The 19,312-nt window shown below is 43.0% G+C and overlaps 1 protein-coding gene across 1 annotated transcript in view; it reads left to right on the top strand.

Moving 5' to 3' along the window:
• FGD5 (FYVE, RhoGEF and PH domain containing 5) overlaps positions 1–19,312 on the top strand; it is a 233,993-nt gene that overhangs the window by 149,108 nt on the left and 65,573 nt on the right. The window contains exons 3-7 of the mRNA XM_006901054.1: positions 3,158–3,216; positions 3,329–3,359; positions 16,003–16,163; positions 16,621–16,777; positions 17,389–17,476. Of these exons, the coding sequence (XP_006901116.1) occupies positions 3,158–3,216; positions 3,329–3,359; positions 16,003–16,163; positions 16,621–16,777; positions 17,389–17,476 (496 nt within the window). The remainder of the gene's footprint in view (positions 1–3,157; positions 3,217–3,328; positions 3,360–16,002; positions 16,164–16,620; positions 16,778–17,388; positions 17,477–19,312) is intronic.

Below are 19,312 nucleotides of genomic sequence, written 5' to 3'. Positions count from 1 at the left end.
GGATGCATCCCTGGCGTACGCCCTTCCCAATTTTGAACCATGCAGTTTTCCCTTGCTCTGTTCTGATGACTGCCTCCTGGTCCAAGTATAAGTTTTGCATTAGAATGATCAAGTGTTCTAAAGCCTGCCAAATATTGGCAGTCTTGTCCTTTGTAGTCGTTTTATCAGAGAAGAAATTGAGCTTCAGATCTCAGGAGATCTTTCTCTACAAGTTAATGCTCTGTGTACAATTTCCGCCTCAGTGTTTCTTAAGCTATGGAGGGAGTTGTTCCTACAGAATACATTTTCCTTGGTGAGGATTTTGCTTATGAAGACTTTTCCCATGAGGGCCTCTGCAAAAGTTCCTCTGTTGCAAAGAACAAACTACTCATGTCCACTCAGCCCCACAGTGGCTTTGCAAATAAGCAGGTCAACCCTGAGTCAAGATGGAGCAGCATCAAGGGGTGGGAGACCAGGTGAACACCAGCAGACCATGTGCTAAGCTCAGACCCCTCCTGTGTTCTAATCTCATAGATTTGGAAAGAAATTGAAAGTTCGCCACTTTATTTCTTGGAAACTATTAGGGATGGGCTGTCTAGGGAAAGGAGCTCATTCATTAAGCACCTACTGTGTGCCTGGCACCATTCCTCATTCCATTAGTTTATTCAGATGTTTATTGAACATTGGCTGTGTCCATGGATAGCATTATGTAGTGCCACTGCTAAAAGTAAAAGTATAAGATAAAGGGTCAGACTAGGAGCAGTATTTTTGCCCTGGAGGGCAATATCTGAAGAGTAGGTGATTTTCACATCTGAGGAGATAATATGAGCATCCAGGGATACTGCTCATTGTCCCACAGTACTCAGGGACAGCACCATCATACAGCTTCCTGTAAGTAATGCCATGGCTGAAAAAGCTTGAACTGGAGAGTCTTTGAGTATTCTTTAAGAAGAGTCGGTATGAATGTCCATGGAAAGGACATGACTTTTGAGCAAAGACTAGAAAATTTTAAAATGCACGTGAGATCTGAGAAAGACCAAGATAGGACGGAAGAAAGAACAGAATGCATAGGTCTCTCAAGTGAGGGGTACATTTGAGAAGACCAGCCTGCGTGCAGCTGGGTTGATTTTCACCACATTCCGGATGAAAAAAACTGAGTCTTAAGTGTAGTGGTCTTACCTTTTCAGGTCAGCCAGCAGAGTTCATACATCTCAAGTAGAGTGAACATTCATCCGCTTATTCAATAGTCCCTTCTTTCTTCTTTCCCTCCTTCCTTCTACTCAACCCATAAGAGAATTCACTGTGTGCCAGGTACTGGGGCCTGTCCCTGTGGGGGAGACATTATTGGTTGGTCATGAGAGGAAAATACTCAGAGAGAGTATCTCGCCCCATTGGTTCTAGGGTAGAGGATAAAGAAAGGATTCCTGGAGGAAATGCTTTTACTCTAAGGTTTAAAGGATGACTGGACGTTTAGCCAGGCAGAAGAGAAAAGGATGCTCAGAAGCATAAAGCTAAGAAAACTCACCATATACAGAGAAACAGGTTGTTTAAGATTGCTGGGAGTGGGGAGCTCTGGTGGCCTAGTGGCAAGAAGTTGTGCTGCAATCCCAAAAGCACTCAGTTTGAATCACCAAATGCTCTGCTGGAGAAGGAGGGGAAATCTCCTCCTGTGCAGGTTGGATCCGAATTGACAGTACATAACAAGAAAAGAAGAAAAAAATTTAAAAAAAATAAATTCCTGGGAGTGGAGAGAAATAAGCACTGCAACACAAACTGGTATACTCACACCCATATTTACAGCAGATAATAATTCTTATTATTTTTAAAAATTATATTGCTATTTTTAAAATGATAATAAAAATTTAAAATAGCAAAGAGCTGTAAACAAAGTGTATATCAGTGGATGAAGGCTAAATACATTTGTGATACATTTGCACAATGGAGTATTACGCACCACTAAAAATCGTTCACAAATTTGTTAAATACATGCATGATCCTTAACAGATTACATTTGTGTGACATCAGTCAGTCACAAAAAGCAGTTATAGTATAAGACTACAAATATAAAAAGCTAAGTAAAGGCAACCTAGTGGGTAGGGAATGAACTGCTGACCCGATAGTGGGTAGTTGGAATCCACCAGTTGCTCCTTGGGAAAAAGATGGTTAATCTCCTCCTGAGCAATTTACAGCCTCTGAAAACCTGCCGGAGGATCAGTTCTGAGTCAGTCCTGACTTGGCAGCAATGAGTTTGAGAGTTTTTAAAGAAAGACTTGCTTACAAACAGAATCCATTTTAAAGGGTTAACAGGAAGGGAGAGGGGCGCAAAGATTAACAAGTAGGATTTGTGAAGAAAAGACAATATACAGTAAAGGCTTGAGTCGACAATTAATTACGTTAGTAGTAATTAATGTTATAACAAAAGGTCTATGAATGAAAAGCCCAATACAGTTTATAAAAAATTAAATTCCATTTTATAAAGAAAAAATGTAGAAGTTTGCTGGGAGACACTGTTATTGTTAGGTGCCATCCAGTTGAGGATGACTCATGGTGACCCTATGAACAACAGATCTGAATCTTGTCCTATCTTGTGCCAACCTCACAATCTCTAATACCCTCCAGGTCATGCCTGCAGTCATGGTGTCAGTCTGCCTGGTTGAGGATCTTCCTCTTTATCACTGTCCCTCTACCTTTCCAGGCATGATATCCCTCTTCAAGAAATAGCCTCTCCTTGCAACATGTCCAAAGTATGTGAGACGAAGTGAGTAAGGAAGTGCCTATGACACTGGAGGAGATACAATCATGATGTTGTGTGCCTTCGAGTTGGATCCAACCTATAGCTGATCCTTCAGTGGATTGTTTTAGAGGCAGTAAATCACATGGGAGGAGCCCAGGTTTCTCCTGCAGTGCAGCCCTTCTTAGGAGCATTGACAGTGTGCCAAGGACCAGGCTGGGCATTATCTCAGCACCCTTCTCCTTTGGATGCTGTTGATTACTATGTTTGCAGATGAGGAATAACTTGTTGAAGATCACACAGATAATGAGTGCCAGGGAAGGGGCTGGTAGATTTGCCTGAGTGTGGTGGCTGGATGTTTACACCCACTTTGTGCTTATGGAGCAGAACATCATCTGCTTCCCATACTGATGTCACCCCTGCTCATTGCTCTGATTCTCCCAACAGGTGGAAGGACAGTCCAGAGCCCATGTCATCGTGCAGGAACTACTATCTTCAGAGAAAGTGTGAGTTCCCAAGCAACTGCCTTTGGCCTTGAGCTTATACACAAGGCATCACCCCTCTGGGGCTTGTTCAGGATGGGGATTAACACAGGCTCCACCCTCTTTCCCTCTGCAGATACTTGGAGATGCTCCAGCACTTACATCGGGTGAGTTAATCATTTTAATCAGCCAACACTAATTGCCCTTTTACAAGTTTGTGACATGAGAGGGAGAAAAGCAATGAAACAGGTGAATTCAGGGAAGTCAGTCTCCTGATTTTATGTCTCCTCCTTTTATGGGGGGAGGGTGGTAACACTGCTTAGTACAAACTTGCCTCTCTGCTTCTGTGGGGCTTTCTGGGAGATGTGCTGAAGTTACTAGAAGGACACCTGAGGTTTCCTCAGTTTTTTTGTTGATGGACAGAAGATGCATGAGTCACTCCAGACTATTGCTGTGTGTGCAGAGTAAGGTTACAGGGGAGTGTGTGTGTGCATGTACTGATGTGTCTGTGCCATATTGAGGTCCACATGGAGAAGGTAGTATGTTTACATGTACAAAGAACACTTGAGGATGAGCACGAGGCTTTTATTATTCACCCTCATATTGAGGCAATAAAGACATAGCCTCCAGAATTTCAGGGATTAAAAGGCTACACTTCGCGATCAGCCCAATAAAAGGTCATGCTGACCCTGCTGGGCACGACCATTTTTTACAACTTAAGAGACTGCCTGGAGTGTCTTCTTGAATTCAGTGCAGTTTCAGTTCAACAGACAGAAGCTCGGACCTAGACAGACAGCGCACATGGTTGTCCTCACTGAAGCCCACTGGCTACTAGAAGACCCTCTACACAGCACAGGCACACAGAGGGAGTAACTGACTGTGTCAGGGAATTAGGCTCCCTGAGGAAGTGATATTTGGACTCAGCCATAGGGAGTAATGAGGGAAAGGGCAAAGATGGGGAGATGTGATGAGCAAGGCAAGCTCTGAAACCTGTGAACCTGTGAGTGGCTGGACCATCTGCATATTTGACTTTGTGCTAGTCTGTATATTGCTCACTGAGATCTCATCGAATGACATAGCTGCAATACTCACTTTGCACATTCTGTAGGCCTAATCAGAGCAGTGGAGGCTCTCTGGTAGAATTCTTGCCTTCCAAGCTGGAGACCTGGATTCTGTTCCCACGCATAGCACCTCATTGTGCAAGTGCCAATCAATGATTGCTTGCATTTTACTGTGATGCTGTGGAGGCTTGGCATTTTACCATGATGCTAACTTGGAACCAGTGCAGTTTCTAGACTGAAAGCCATTCCACTTCCAGTGAAAACCCTATTGATCACAACAGTCAAATTTGCAACCAAGTACAAGGATTGTACAGGAGTAGACAGTGCTGGTCGGTTGTGTATGGTAACACTATGAATCAAGGGCTGATGAGAGAGCAGCTGACAGCAGCATCACTGTGGAGGCCCAGCACTACAAAATGACTGAACCTGGATGACCACCCCTGTCAGTCACCCCACCCAGTCAGTACCTAATGTGGTGGCACTGTGTTTCCACCAAGCCACAAGACAAAGCACTGCCCTGGCCTGATGTTCCTAGTCCATTTTCCCTTCATCAGACTTGGATGATTAAACTCAAAAGCCCTCACATATGCACCTCATGACCCCACTTAGCACCTGGAAGATCTTCTAACAAGGGCAAGAAGGCGCTCTCCATCTCCCCCTCTCTGTGACTGAGTTGGCAGCATGACAGAGAGCCTGGACTTTGTTGTTTTATGACTTTGCTAAGAGGGTTTTAACTGGGAAGCTTCATCTGTGTTGGTACTGCACTTTGTCAGATGGAAAGATGTTGAAGCTGCTGGTAATTAATAATAATATGCCAAGGTGGGGGCAAAAAGGAGCTCATAAAAATCACTGCTCAGGAGGTAGTTACAGGAAATTGTGGTCTGGAGCTGTATGTATGATGTCAGGGCTTGTGAGAATGGAAATGATAGAAATCCCTCAATGTGACCCTAAGTCCCAGCCTGGGAAACTAATCTTAATGGAGACCCAGAGGATTTGGACATTCCCATAACTCTCCAAACCTCGATCCTTTCCTGGTTGGCCAGGTGGAAGGTCTTCTCTCCAAGGGTTCTCCTCAGACTTTATTGCTACTGAAATCATAAGGCTGCCCATGACGATAGGGCCAGCAGAGCTGGAAAGGCCCCTGACTTCCTTACTTTGTAGTTACAGGTGGTAGGTAATAAAAAATGACCTTCTGTTTGGAATGAAGCTATATGCTTGAGTAAGGGTTGACAGAGCTATTATATTTCTTTCTTTTTCAAAATTCCAGTTTTCCTGCATTCGTGCTTCTCACCTTTCACATTCTAGTCATTAGTTTCTGCTTACAACTGCTCCTCCTCCTTTGTGTTTCCAAATTTTAGAGCTCAGCCTCAGTTGCAGTATCTGTTAGTCTACTCTTAAGTGCTCTGCTATAGATAGAGTTTTCAAAGGCTTGATATATTTTGGAAGTGGATGGACAATCCTTCTTCCTAGTCTGTCTTAATTTGGATGCTTAGTTTTATAATAATATGTGACAGATAAGCAGTATACCGAAAAGGAGCAAATGAAAGACATTTCCCTTACAGAACGAACCAATACATTCACTATCCCCCACTCAAGCACGTGTATCTTGTCCCTTCCTTTTTCCTGCTACGTAAGCATTCCTTGCACACCCTCCTAACTGATCCAGTAACTCCCTCCCTCGGCCACCCCTTGATATGATGGCTTAGGCCACAAGTCACTTCTATGATGTCTTACACCATAAACTGTTACTGGTCTCTTCACACTGGGGCCTGTCTCGAATTTAAGAGAATGTAAGTCCAAATCCCATGTACCAGCTTCAGGGAAGGTTTTTGTCTTAGGCAGTACTGGGGAGAGGTCCTTGCCCCTTAGCTTCTGCTAAGTCTTTGTGACTTGTGTCTCTGTTCTTCCTTTGTATCACACTGCTGTTACAATGCAATAATTTTCAAGGTAAGGGTAGATTTCTAAATTTGGTATGCTATTGGTGTTTATTTGTGGCCTGAGGGCCCAACTCAGGCCTGGGACTAAATATCTTAAATTATTTCAAACCAGGAATGGATTAAATTCAGAAAATCAAAAGACTAATTGCGTTGGAAAAATCTGCTGTCAGGGACCTCTCCAGAATGCTGGAAAGCAATCATGTCAGTCTAGAGACTAAGGTGTGCTTAATCCAGGCTATGGTTTTTGCAATTACTTGATATGCATCAGGAACTGGACAGTGACAAGGATGACAGGAGAAGAATTGATGTCTTCAAGTTGTGATGCTGGAGAAGAGTCTTGAACATGCCATGGACCACCAAGGAAACAAATAGTTCTGTCTTTTAGAGGGTGAAACCAGGTTTCTCCTTAGAGGCTAGGATTTTTAAGTACTGTCTCACTTACTTTGGGCATGTGGAAGGAGGAGATGAGGAAGACCCCAGATGAGATGGATTAATACAGTAACTGGGGCAATGGAGGGTTGATGTGTTTTTTTGGTTTTTTTTTTCTATAATTATATTTTATTAATTTTCATAAACATTTACAGAGATTTTGGGCTTCCACTCATTCATTGTTGCACTATTCTCTCTACCCTCCTCCCAGTTTGTTCTTGTCCAAATGCCACAGTGCTTGTCAAAGCCAGTTCTGATTAATCTTCTTTGTCAGTGTATCCTTTGCCATTCCCTATCACTCCTCCCTGAGAGAGACTTCACCCTGAGTCATAAGGAAAAGGGGACGGCGTATTCTCTTAGCTACTTCCTGCTGAAAAGGGACGCTGTGGGTTTCAGGGTGAAGATCTTCTCTCACTACTCTAAAGGGCCCCTTTGGCAGTAGGGAACACATAGACTATTATGGAGATTGATTTTGGAATTCAGATGCACTCTTATTGATTGTGCTTGGCTGTACATGTACATATCCTTGAAGATGTATCATGGGGGTGTTGCAACCTAGAAGACACAAATTTGACTAACAAGTTATAAGTACATGAGTCCAAAAATTATGGAAAAGTAAAAGAAAAGATTCTTTCATTGTTTTACAAACCCTCCCCCAGGTCCCCTCCACCATGCAGCCCTCGCTCTAGTCTCCTGTGATGACAGAAATACCCAGTTACATCTCTCTTTTAAACAGTTCTCTCCCTCCTCTGTTTCAGTGCAGTATACATTATTGAACCCATCTTGCTCAGTCTCTCCCCAACCCCAAGGACAGTCCCATTCTACAACAGTGGCATCATGTAATATTTGTCCTTTTGTGACTGGGATATTTCACTCAGCATAATGTTCTCCAGAGTCATCCATTTTGAATAATATAGCATGAGTTCCTTGTTTTTTAATGCAGCATAGTATTCCATTGTGCGAATATACCACAGCTTCTCTAGCCATTCGTTTGTTGATGGGCACTTAGGTTGTTTCCAACTCCTTGCTATTGTGAACAAAGCTGCAATAAACATGGGTGTGCATATATCTGCTTGGATGTCAGCTATGGTCTCTTCAGGGTATATTCCCAGTAGTGGAATTGCTGGGTCAAATGGTATCTCTATTTGCAACTTTTTGAGAAAGCGCCATACTGCTTTCCACAGGGGTTGCACCATTTTACACTCCCACCAACAGTGAATCAGGGTTCCAGTTTCTCCACAACCTCGCCAGCATTTGTTGCTTGCTGTTCTGTTAAATTTTGCTATTTTGACTGGGGTGAAATGATATCTCATAGTTGTTTTAGGGTTGATGTGTTAGAATCAGACTAGGTTAGGACAGGGCAGACTTCAGAGCTACTGTACATAGGGTCATGACACATAACAACAACATTCAAAACTAGATTCTTAGGATCAAACTCCTATTTTAGACAGCCTATTAACTAAAATTTATTCAGAGTGGCCCATGCCAGTCCATTTCAGTTCTCTGATGTCTAGAATGTTGATCTTCATGCATTCCATTTCATTTTTTACAACTTCACTTTCCTATATTCATAATCTGTGCATTCCATGTTCCAATTGTTTGTGGCTGTGCTTCCTCATGTTTGAGTAACTTCCCATCTGAGCTCTACCTATAATGCCATAGCTGTTGTTCATAGGATTTTCAAAGGCCTTTTGTTTACAAGAAGATAGCCAATCCTACTTCCTAGTCTCTCTTAATGTAGGAGCTCTACTGCAAATTGTCCATGATGGGTGACCCTTCTGGCATTTGACACACTAGTAGATAGTTGCCAGCAGCACAGCAACTCACACGTTACACCAGCTCAGCAGACTGACAGACAAGTGCTGTATTAATAAGTGCAAACAATAAACAAGCAGGTGCTATGAATGAATTGCATTAGAAAGTCAAGAAGCCAAAACAGAGGAAAGAGATGCTGAAGTAAAAGAGCTGAATACAAGATTTCAAAGGGCAGCTCAAGAAGACGAAACAGAGTGTTAGAACAAAATGTGAAAAGAGCTGGAGTCAGAATCAGAAGGAAAGAACTCGCTCACCATTTCTCAAGCCAAAAGAACTGAAAAACAAATTCAAGCCTTGAGTTGAAATACTGAAAGATGCCATGGGCAAAATCATGAATGATCCAGGAAGTGTTAAAAGAAATGGGTATGACTCAGCTATTCCACTCCTAGGAATATACCCCAAAGACGTTATAACTGAGACGCAAATGGAGATTTGTACACCAGTGTTCATAGCAGCACTATTGTATATCGCAAGAACATAGATAGACAGCCCATAAGTTCAACCACAACTGAATGGATTGAGAAATTATGGTACATCACACAGTAGTATACTGTGCAGCACTCAGGAGCAGCAGTTTTGAAAAATATTACATAACTTGAGAGAGACTGGAGAGCATTATGTGAAGTGAACTAACTCAGTCTCATAAAGAAATTAATGAAAAAAATAGAAGGATAACTGTATGGGGACCTACGGGTAGAAAGAGTGGGAGCAGAGAGGTGAGGATGGGTAGGGGTGAAACCACAGGGTTGCACAATTTGGTGGGTCGAAAGAGGAGGTGAAGGAAATGGGAAGGATCCAGATAAAAAGACAGAGTAATGATGGGCAAGGTCCAGTGGTGATTAATTTTATAAAACATAATGCATGGGAATGTATGAAACACACAATGTGAATGAAGCATAGTGTGAAACACAATGTATACTAACTTTGTAAGCAAACCAGTATAAAACTTAGAGAATTCACACCATCAAAAAAAAAATAATCTAAGATCAGATTCTCAAGAAAAATAATTGAATTTTTATTAAATTTATTATTATATTGGAGGGGAAAGAAGATGATGGAAGGAATATACAGAGTCACTGTACCAAAAATAACTGATCAACACTAAAATAAATATTTCAGGAGGCACCATACGAACAAAAGTCGTGGTAATAAAGGAAGAAGTTCAAGCCATGCTGAAGACACTGGCAAAAAATAAGGCCGTAGTAAAAGATGAAATACCGATTGACATTTTTCAACTAGCAGATGCAATACTGAACGTGCACACAAGCCCATTTCAGGACATTTAGAGGACAGCTGTGTGGTACACTGACTGGAAGGTGATCTAACAGAATATGGACATTATAAGCAGTAATATCATTAATATCAGATGCAAACAAAATATTGCTGAAGATCATCCAAAACCTACTGGAACTGTACATAGATAGGGAACTGCCAGAAGTTCAAGCTGGATTTATAAGAGGCCATGGCACCAGGGATATCATTGCTGGTGTCAAATGAGTTCTAGCTGAAAGCAGAGAATATGAGAAGCATGTCTATTTGTGTTTTATTGACTATGCAAAGGCATTTGACTAGGTGGATCACAACAAACTATGGCTAACATTGAGCAGAATGGGAATACCAGGACATATAATTGTGCTCATATAAAATCAAATACTTAGATCAGGGAGCTATTGTGCGAACAGAAAAAGGAAGCACTGTATGGTTTAAAATCAGGAAGGATGTGCGTCAGGAGTATATTCTTTCTCCATACCTATTCAGTCTGCAGTGATGAGCAAATAATTTATGAAGCTAGATTCTATGAAGAAGAATGTGACATCAAGATCAGAGGAGGACACATCAACAACTGCACTGTGAAGATGACACAAGCTTGCTGCTGAAAGCAAGGGGAACCTAAAGAGTTTTTTTGTAGAAGATCAAAGACTACAGCCTTCTGTGTGGATTGCATCTTAAATCAAGAAAACAAAGGCTCTTACCACTGGGCTAGTGGGCAACAAAATGATGGATGGAGAAAGGATAGAAACTGTTAATTATTTCGTATTGCTTGGATCCAAAATTAATACCCTTGGTACTAGAAGTGAGAAGATAAGAAGGTATATTGCTTTCACCTTCAAGTTTTTACATACTTGTTTTGTTTGGGATTTTTTTAGATATGACCTCATTAGAGCAGGCGCATACATGTGGATAGCACTTTTGAGTTTACAATACCATTTTAAGCATTAGGATGAGCTTCACGGCAATCTCATGTTGTACATAATGGTGCTGTTATCCCTAATTACAGATAAGGAAACTTGAAGCTCAGAGAAGTAACAACTGGCCCCAGGTCTCCCAGCTCCTATGTTGAATAGCTGCGCTTGAATCTCCGCACAACTTGGATGAGATAGTGTGTTGGAAATTCTTTGTCATCCAGCTGCCCAAGTCAGAGTGTTCATTATCCTCATCAGGATGCCAGGCTTCTTCTGTCATTCCCTGGAATGTCAGGGCTGGAGGATGGATTTTAAATATGGAGACTCACATGGAAAGAGTGGGAGAGTCCTTCGGTCCCAGGACATTAGAGAAAACCTTTATCCAGGTGCAGAATGACCCAAGGACTCAAGAATCAGCTGTGGGATGAAATAAGAAGTAACAGGAACCTAATAATATTTAGCTTCTTGATTTGATTTTGTTGAGGGTTAAGGTATCTTGGGGCAGCCCCAATAACGGGCTTAACAATGGATTTAGTGTTTCTTGCATAGTTCTTGGGGTCTTAAAAGCTTCAGGCAGCCATCCAAGGCCCAACAGTTGGACTCTATTAAAAAAAAAAAGGAGAAAGAAAGAGTCAGGAATGTTGTTGTTGTGTACTGTCAAATCGGAATTGACTCATAATTGACTCTCCAGTGGGTTCCCAGAGGCTTTAAATTGCACAGGAGGAGATTGCCCTGTTTTCTTCAGCAACTGCTCGGTTCAAATCACATGCCTTTGGGTTGGCAGTACAGTTCTGTTGTTGTGTGCCATGGAGTTGAAACTGACCCATGGCTGACCCTCCAGCAGGTTTTCAGAGACAGTAAATTGCACGAGAGGAGAGTACTCGATATTTTCCTGTGGAGCAGCTGGTGCCTTTGGAATTGCAGTGCAGCTCCTTACCACTAGGCCACCGGGGCTCCCTTCTTTACTGCTAGGCCATCAGAAGTCAGAAATAGGAGGAAGATATGGAATGTATAGCTTATTCCCTCCAAGAACAACAGTCTGTTTTACCGGAAGAGATACCAGGGTGCCCAACTACCATCACTGAACATTTGATCAAATATTTTTTAGAAGAATTTCTGATCAAAAAGAGGAAAATGCAGATTAGAATTTCAGATTCTTATGTACTCTAGACTTTTTGAAACCATGGAGACCGAATCAATCCCACATATTATTGCTTTAAGATAATATTTCAACCTTAACCTGAGAGTTTCCCCTGAAGTCTTATTAAACCTGCACAGAAGTTTAACTGGCAGAAAAGGTCTGCCTTGAGCATTTTGCTCTTTTAAGAACTACCTTTGTGAGCTTAAATCGACAACAGCCACTCAGAAGATGAGAGGGGAACACCCTAGGAGACGGTGGGCTTGTGTTAATGGGAGAGGAAGGACTCTGACAGATGAGGATGGTTGCACAGCTACAAGAATAGAATCTGTGTCACTAAATGGCACATGTAGAATCTGTTGAATATGTGCATGTTTTGCCATGTCTGTTTTCAACAGTAAACAACAAGTGCTGACGAGATTGTGGAGAAACTGGAACCCTTATTCACTCTTGATGAGAGTGCAAAATGGTGCAACCATTATGGAAGCTGTATGGCACTTTCTCAAAAAGTTGCAAATAGAAATAACATTTGACCCAGCAGTTTCACTACTGGGAATATACCCTAAAGAAACCATAACTGCCACCCAAGCAGATATATGCACACCTGTGTTTATTGCGGCTTTGTTCACAATAGCAAAGAGAAACAGCCTAAGTGGCCATCAACAAATGAATGGAACTACAGTCTCAGAGGTGCATGGTTCAAATCCACCAGATGCTCTGCTGGAGAAGGAGGAACAATCTCCTCCTGTACCAGTCAGATCTGATTTGACGGTACACACAAAAAATAATGAAATAAAATAAATTTAAAAACAAAAACAAATGAATGGTTAGAGAAGCTGTGGCATATTTACACAATGAAATACTATGCAGCATTGAAAAACAAGGAACTCATGAAATATTATTCAAAATGGGTGACCCTGGAGGACATTATGTGAGTGAAATATCTCAGTCACAAAAGGACAAATATTGCTTAGGGCCACTGTTGTAAACCAAGACTGACTTTGGGGTTGGGGTCAGACTGAGGAAGATGGGCTAAATAATGTATATTGCATTGAAACAGATGAGGGAGAGAACTGTTTAAAAAGGATATATGACTAGGTATTAATGTCATGACAGGAGTCCAAATGAAGGCTGCATAGTGGGGTGGACTTGGGGGGGAGGAGATTGTATAACAATGAAAGAATTTGTCTTTTACTTTTCAAAAAGAGCAAACTGAGGTGGGGGGAGCTTGGGCAGGGAGAAAAGTGCAACAGTGAATGAATGGAAACCCTCAGTCTCTGTAAACTTTCATTAAAATTAATTTAAAAAAAACCCATCAGTAATATCTCCCTTTAGCTACCCTCCTTATCAGTTCTTATTGATAAATCACTCTTTCTAAAATGTGATTTAGGGAAGGCTCTGCTAATTCCCAGACAGTGAGAATATCTCTGATTCAAATCTGTGGCCTCCACTCCATACCCTGAGCTGGAGTCCTCTAAACCTCTGTCAGAGCTGAGCTTGGGGATGCAGCTCAGGGTCTCTGAGTCCTGCAGATTGTAGAGGACTAGGCCGGCTGAGCACTGGCCTCAGGAGGCACGCTCTCATCATCTCTCTTGGGGACTGCAAGCCAGCGTGGGGCTGCCCTCCTATGATGTCCTTGCAGTCTTGCTTCTCAGATCCTGGCAGAGTAGCTCGCATAGTGGGTCAGCAGAGGATAGGAGGAGGTGTCCAGGAAGTGGAGCCTCTCTCTGTAGCCCCGTCTGCCCTCTCCTGTCAAGAGCACAGGCAGCCTCTTGGCACATGCTCTGGGCACAGAACAAGAGTGTCTCAGCCTCCTCCTCCTTAATTCTCTGTCTCAGTCCCTCTGCCAGTCCCTCCTTCATACCACTTCCCTCCTTCCCTCTTTCCCCATCCCACCTCCATGCCTCTCTCCTGTCACTTCTAACCTTCCCTCCTCACCACCCTACTGGGAGTGAGGCTGCTCATCCCTTCAGATACTTCCGCTTTGGACCTTTAGGAGTGAGAACTGTTCAACAGTAGAATTAAATAAGTTACCTAGTAGTGTAGGGTTACACTGGAGGACTAATGTGTAGGTAAGGAGCTGCTCTGCCAACCCAAAGACAGGGAGTTTGAATCCATTAGCAACTCTGAGGGATAAAGTCTCCTTCTGTGCGATTTATAGCCTGTGAAAACCCACTGGACAGCCAACGATGAGTCGGTTCCAACTCGACGGAAGAGAGTTGTTTTATCTAGTAGTAAGTTTTTCATTAAAGGAGATAAACATGATTAGCGTGATCATCCTTCTTAGTGTATAGAGGTAATTCCTGTAGTGTATAAAGGCTCTGAGTGGGATTATTCTGCAGTTCAAAGTGGTCTCATGAGCCCCTGTGTATTTCAAATTATAAAATGGGGTCCCTCATATAAGGGTAGGTGTATGAAATTTGTTCATTGTGAGAAAGAAGTCATCTTGTTATTAGCAGCATTAAATCAGCCCCACCTTGCAGTAACTGCATAGCCAACAGAACACATGCTGCCTAGTTCTGTACCATTCTTATCATCTGTCCATAGACAGTGTTCCATTGTCTGATCCATAGGGTTTTCATTAGCTGGTTTTTTACGTAGATTACCAGTCCTTTCTCCCTAGTCTCTCAGGTCCTCTGAAACCTGTCTACCCTCATATCAGCACGCTAACAGACAGGTTGTAGCTGCACATGAGGTTCACTGTCCAGAAATCAAACTCACATCACCATACAGAAGGTGAGAATTCTATCACTGAACCACCACTGTCTCCTAAAAAACAAAATCTTACCTTTATTGGTATTTGTTAAATTTATTTTCATTTTAGAAGCAAGCTAATAATCATACAGGAAACTCTACTGGTGCTATGGTTAAAGTTTTCAGCTGCTATTTAGAAATTTTTGAAAATAAAATCAAGGAAGAAAATCATTATTAATTCCATATTCTTGACAAAGTGTCACTGTTTGTATTTTTTGTGTTTTCTGTTATCATTTTTTCATTTGCTCATTATCTTGATAACCAAAACCAAACCCACCACTGTCAAATCGATTCCAACTCATGCTGATCCACCATTGGGTTTCCAAGGACGTTAATCTTATGGGGAGGACAATACCCATCAGTCTCTTACAGAGCAACTAGAGGATTCAAACCGCTGACCTTCCTGTTAGCAGACCAACACTATGCTACCACATCTCTTGATCTTAGCTCTAAACATGAAAATTTTTGTCTTATCTTTCTTTTTTTTATAACAGCTCAGTACTCTAGCATGAATACATTATGATTTCTGTAGAATTTGGTTTGGAATAGAACCTCATAGAACTTCTTCAAAGATAGTTAATTATAAAATGAGAGCTTAATATTCCTTGAGGGAAGTTTTGTAGCTTCATAGTTGTCACCAATCATGTGAGAGGAGAGTGTTCCCCCAAGCTTCCCAGGGAGGAGGGAAGAGTAAGCATTTGTAAAAAAGCTTATCTTTGTGCTGGAAACTGTATAGAATGGTCTTCTGTTGTTGTTAGCTGCTGTCATGCTGCCACAGCTCCTGGTGACCCATGTGCAGTAGAACAAAATGCAACCAGGTCCTGTGCCCTCCCACAGTCAGTTGCAGTTGAGGTTACTATTATCTCTATACGGTGGGGGTTTTTTCATTAGTACCTTTTAGAAGTAGATCATCAGGCTTTTATTCCTAGTCTGTCTCCATCTGGAAGCTTTTCAGCATCATGTTGTTGTAAGGGGCCATCAAGTCGAGTACAATTCATAGCTACCCTGTGAACAAGAGATCTGAACCCTGGCCTATCCTGTGTCGCACTCACAGTCTCTGGCACACTTGAGCCCATTGCTGCAGTCACTGTGTCAGGTCAGCTGATTGAAGGTCTTCCTGTTCTTTGCTGTGCCTTCACCTTTCCCCGGCATAATGTCCTTCTCCAAGGAGTAGCCTCTCCTAGCAATGTGCTCCAAGTATGTGGGACTGAGTGTTGTAGCAACATATGATACACTTGACAGTTTTAATTAGACTCAAGGTGATTTGGGGGCATAGGTTAATTCAACAGTTACGATCACAAAGTTGATATCATCCCATTTTATGCATGAGAACACATGGGTCTGCAAATACTGGCTTAAGGTCACTGCATGTTCTTTGTGGAGGTTATGTGTACCAGGGCTCCAAAGCTGCAGGTATGCCCAGTGCCCAGCTAGGCAGGGTCTTGTGTTCAGGGTTCTTGACCCCCTGGGCAGCAGGCCTCTTGGTTTTTCAGGATTTCCACGGAGCTGTCATGAGAACCTTGGATGAGATGGACCAAGAAGGCAAGGACACGCTGTCCAGGGAGGCACTGCGGCTTGGTCTGAGCCACCTTCCGGCCATCCATGACCTGCACCAGGGGATTCTGGAGGAGCTGGAGGAGAGGCTGGCACAGTGGTGAGCGTTTCCTCAGCCCCAGCGCTGTTGTTCTCATGAGGCAGGAACCCAGAACCTGCAGGCCAGCTGGGAGGCATCGGACTAGGGTGTGCTTCATGGGACTTTCAGTGGCTGGTGTTTGGAATTAGATCCTAATCCTTGAATCTCTGAAGGTAGACTCGAACCTCCAACTTTCCAATTCAGAGCAAGCATGTTAACTACTTGCACCACCCAGGTGCACTTTTACTGTGAAACAGAAGGAGTGGTAAAAATACCACCAGGTGCCATGTGCCTGCATTTTAGTGATGGGGAAGCCAAACAAAGAAGTATTAAGTCATTTGTCCAAAGTGAAACGACTCTGGGAAGGTAGAACTAAGGTGCATACCCAGGCCTGTGATTTTTGGCACTGCCGTTCTAACTGCCGTCCATGTGAACTCCAAGACTGAGCTCTCCCTGTCTGTACCCTTCCTGGCTGCAGGGAGGGCCAGCAGAAGGTGGCTGACGTCTTCCTGGCTCGAGAGCTGGAGTTTGACCACCATGCCGCTCACATCTTACAGTTCGACAGGTACCTGGGTCTGCTTGCTGAGAACTGCCTCCACGCTCCGCGGCTGGCAGCTGCTGTCCGCGAGTATGAGGTGGGTGCCACGTGCTGCCGAGACCCTGCTCTGAGGATGTACCAGGACTCAGGGCACTGAAGGGCTTGACACTCTTGGATGGGGCATCCCGGGTAGACCAAATCTAGAAAATGGAAAGGAAGACCTGCCGAGTCTATGGAGGGTGTCCTAACAGGAGAGAAAGGCAGGAACCCAGAAAAACCGCTCCTGGGCTGTTGTTGATGATTCAGTGACCTGGGGATTCAAGGTTTTCTCAGGCACTTCTCCTGTCCCAATAATAGATCAATACTAGTTGGGCACAGAGATAGATGAACGTGGCAGCTGCAAGTACTGGCCAGTATTGGGTGTCTAGTTACTGGGGGTTTTGTCTGTTTCTAAAACAAGGAGTGAAGCAGGGACCAGAAGAGTGTTAGTGAGTATCCGACCGGCTGTGGGACCAAAGGAGGTAACACATAGTGAGGATGGGGGCAGATCTCCTTGGGCTCTTGAGGGGAGGTGGGCTGGATTTGAAAATAGAGTAAAAGCTCATGCTGGCCACAAGGAAGTGTAAGGGGACAGCATAGGGAAGGAGGCTGAGAATTTGGGCCCAAAGGAGACCTCTTGATGGAGTTTTTTCTCGTCTCTGAGGACAGCAGAATTCACAAGGAGGTGGCCAGAGTGTGAAGCATCGAATGCTGAGGGTGGTCCAGCGCCTTTTCCAGTATCAAGTGCTCCTCACAGGTGGGTCCCCAAGGAGGTGTCAGAGGACAGAGATGGAGAAAGATGTAGCTAAGGAAAGAGTAGAGGTGATAGACAGCAAGCTGCATGTGAGGTGACAGCAAGCCAGTAGAGGGTGCTGGGGAGGATAGAGTTATTCTTCATTTTCTATGCTGCTGTTCCTCCAGAAGTACTAGATTCTGCCCCAACTATCCCTCAAGTTGAGCCAACTTGGAAGCCTCAATCATCGGCCACTTTTGGCCTTTCCCATCATACACCTTCTCCATTCTGTGCTTTCCTTTTTCTCTCAGTCAGATGTCTCCTTCTTGCATTAAACTTACTCTTGTTGATGCCACCAGAGCCTTTTTCTCTGGCCCGAAATAGGGCTCATTTCAATCTTGGACTTGCTCAGCCTCTCTCTGGCTTTAGTACTAACCACCTACTACTTCCCAAAGTCCTTCCCTTCCAGGCTTTTTCTGTACACTCTGCTAACATGTCCTCTCAATTTGTCATGCTGTGGTAGCTTGTTTATTGTTGTGGTTTTGGAAGCTGTGACAGCAGTAATTTAAAATACAACGGGGGAAAAATACAACAGTGGTCACCCATGGTGGACAGCTTTCAGCAGAGCATCCAGACTAACAGAGACTAGGCAGGAAACTGGCCATCCACTTCTAAAACAGTGGGCTCTTGAAACCCTATGAATAGCAACAGAATGCTGTCTGACACATTGCCAGAAGAGGAGGCACGTGGGCTGGAAGACAACACAAAACACAGCGGGGGAAGAGCTGCCTCCTCAAAGTAGGGTCTACCTTAATGATGTGGATGGAATAATAATTTCAGCCAATGAAGGACCTTCATTTGCAGAAGTGACCCCACTCAAAATGAGGAGAAACAGCTGCCAGCATCCATTAACAATTAGAATGTGGAATGTACAAAGTGTGAACATAAGAAGATTGAGTATTGTCAAAAATTAAATGGAATGCATGAAGATCAATATCTTAGGCATTAGCAAGCTGCAGTGAACTGATTTTGGCCCTTTTGAATCAGATAATCATATGATTTACCATTCCTGAATGACATGTTGAAGAGGAATAATAACACATTTATTGTCAAAAAATATTTTAATATCTATCCCTAAGTGCAGTGCTGTCAGTGGTAAAATAATATTCATAAACATACAAAATATCAATACGGCTTATTATTCAAATTTATGCAACCATCACTAAAGCCAAAGGTGAGGAAATTGAAACTTTCTACTGGCTTCTACAATCTGAAATTGATCGAGCATGCACTCAAGATGCATTACTAATAACTAGTGATGGAAATGCAAAATAAAGAAGGATTGGTAGTTGGAAAATATGGCCTTGGTGATAGAGGTGAGGCAGGAAATTGCATGATAAAATTTTGTATGACCAAGAACTTATTTATTGCCAGTTACTTTTAAAAAACATAGTGACTGTACACATTGGCTTAGGTTGGGTTTTCTTAAGAAGCAAAACCAAGAAATCAAAACAAATGACACATGTGGATGATTATGTTTAGAGACCTCTGGTGGCCTAGTGGCAAGAAGCTGCACTGCAATCCCAGAGGCAAATGGTTTGAATTCACCAACTGCTCTGTGGGAGGAAGGTGGGCTGTCTCCTCCCATGCAATTAACTGCCTCTGAAAACTTACCAGAGGGCCAGCTATGGATCAGTTTTCACTCGACGATGTGCAACATGTGTATGCTTGTATGTGTATAAATACATACATATATCTATGAGGTGGATTGATTCAGTGACTGGGATAATCGGGATGGGAGTGTCAGAGACAGTGCAATTGGCACAGGACAGAGCAGAGTTTAGGGCAGTTGTACATAGG

Source organism: Elephantulus edwardii, unplaced genomic scaffold, assembly GCF_000299155.1.
Source record: "Elephantulus edwardii isolate Elephantulus edwardi_28Jun2011 unplaced genomic scaffold, EleEdw1.0 scaffold00306, whole genome shotgun sequence".
Lineage (NCBI taxonomy): Eukaryota > Metazoa > Chordata > Mammalia > Macroscelidea > Macroscelididae > Elephantulus > Elephantulus edwardii.
The sequence above is the reverse complement of the archived record's forward strand: the minus strand, read 5'-3'. Positions and strand labels throughout refer to the sequence as shown.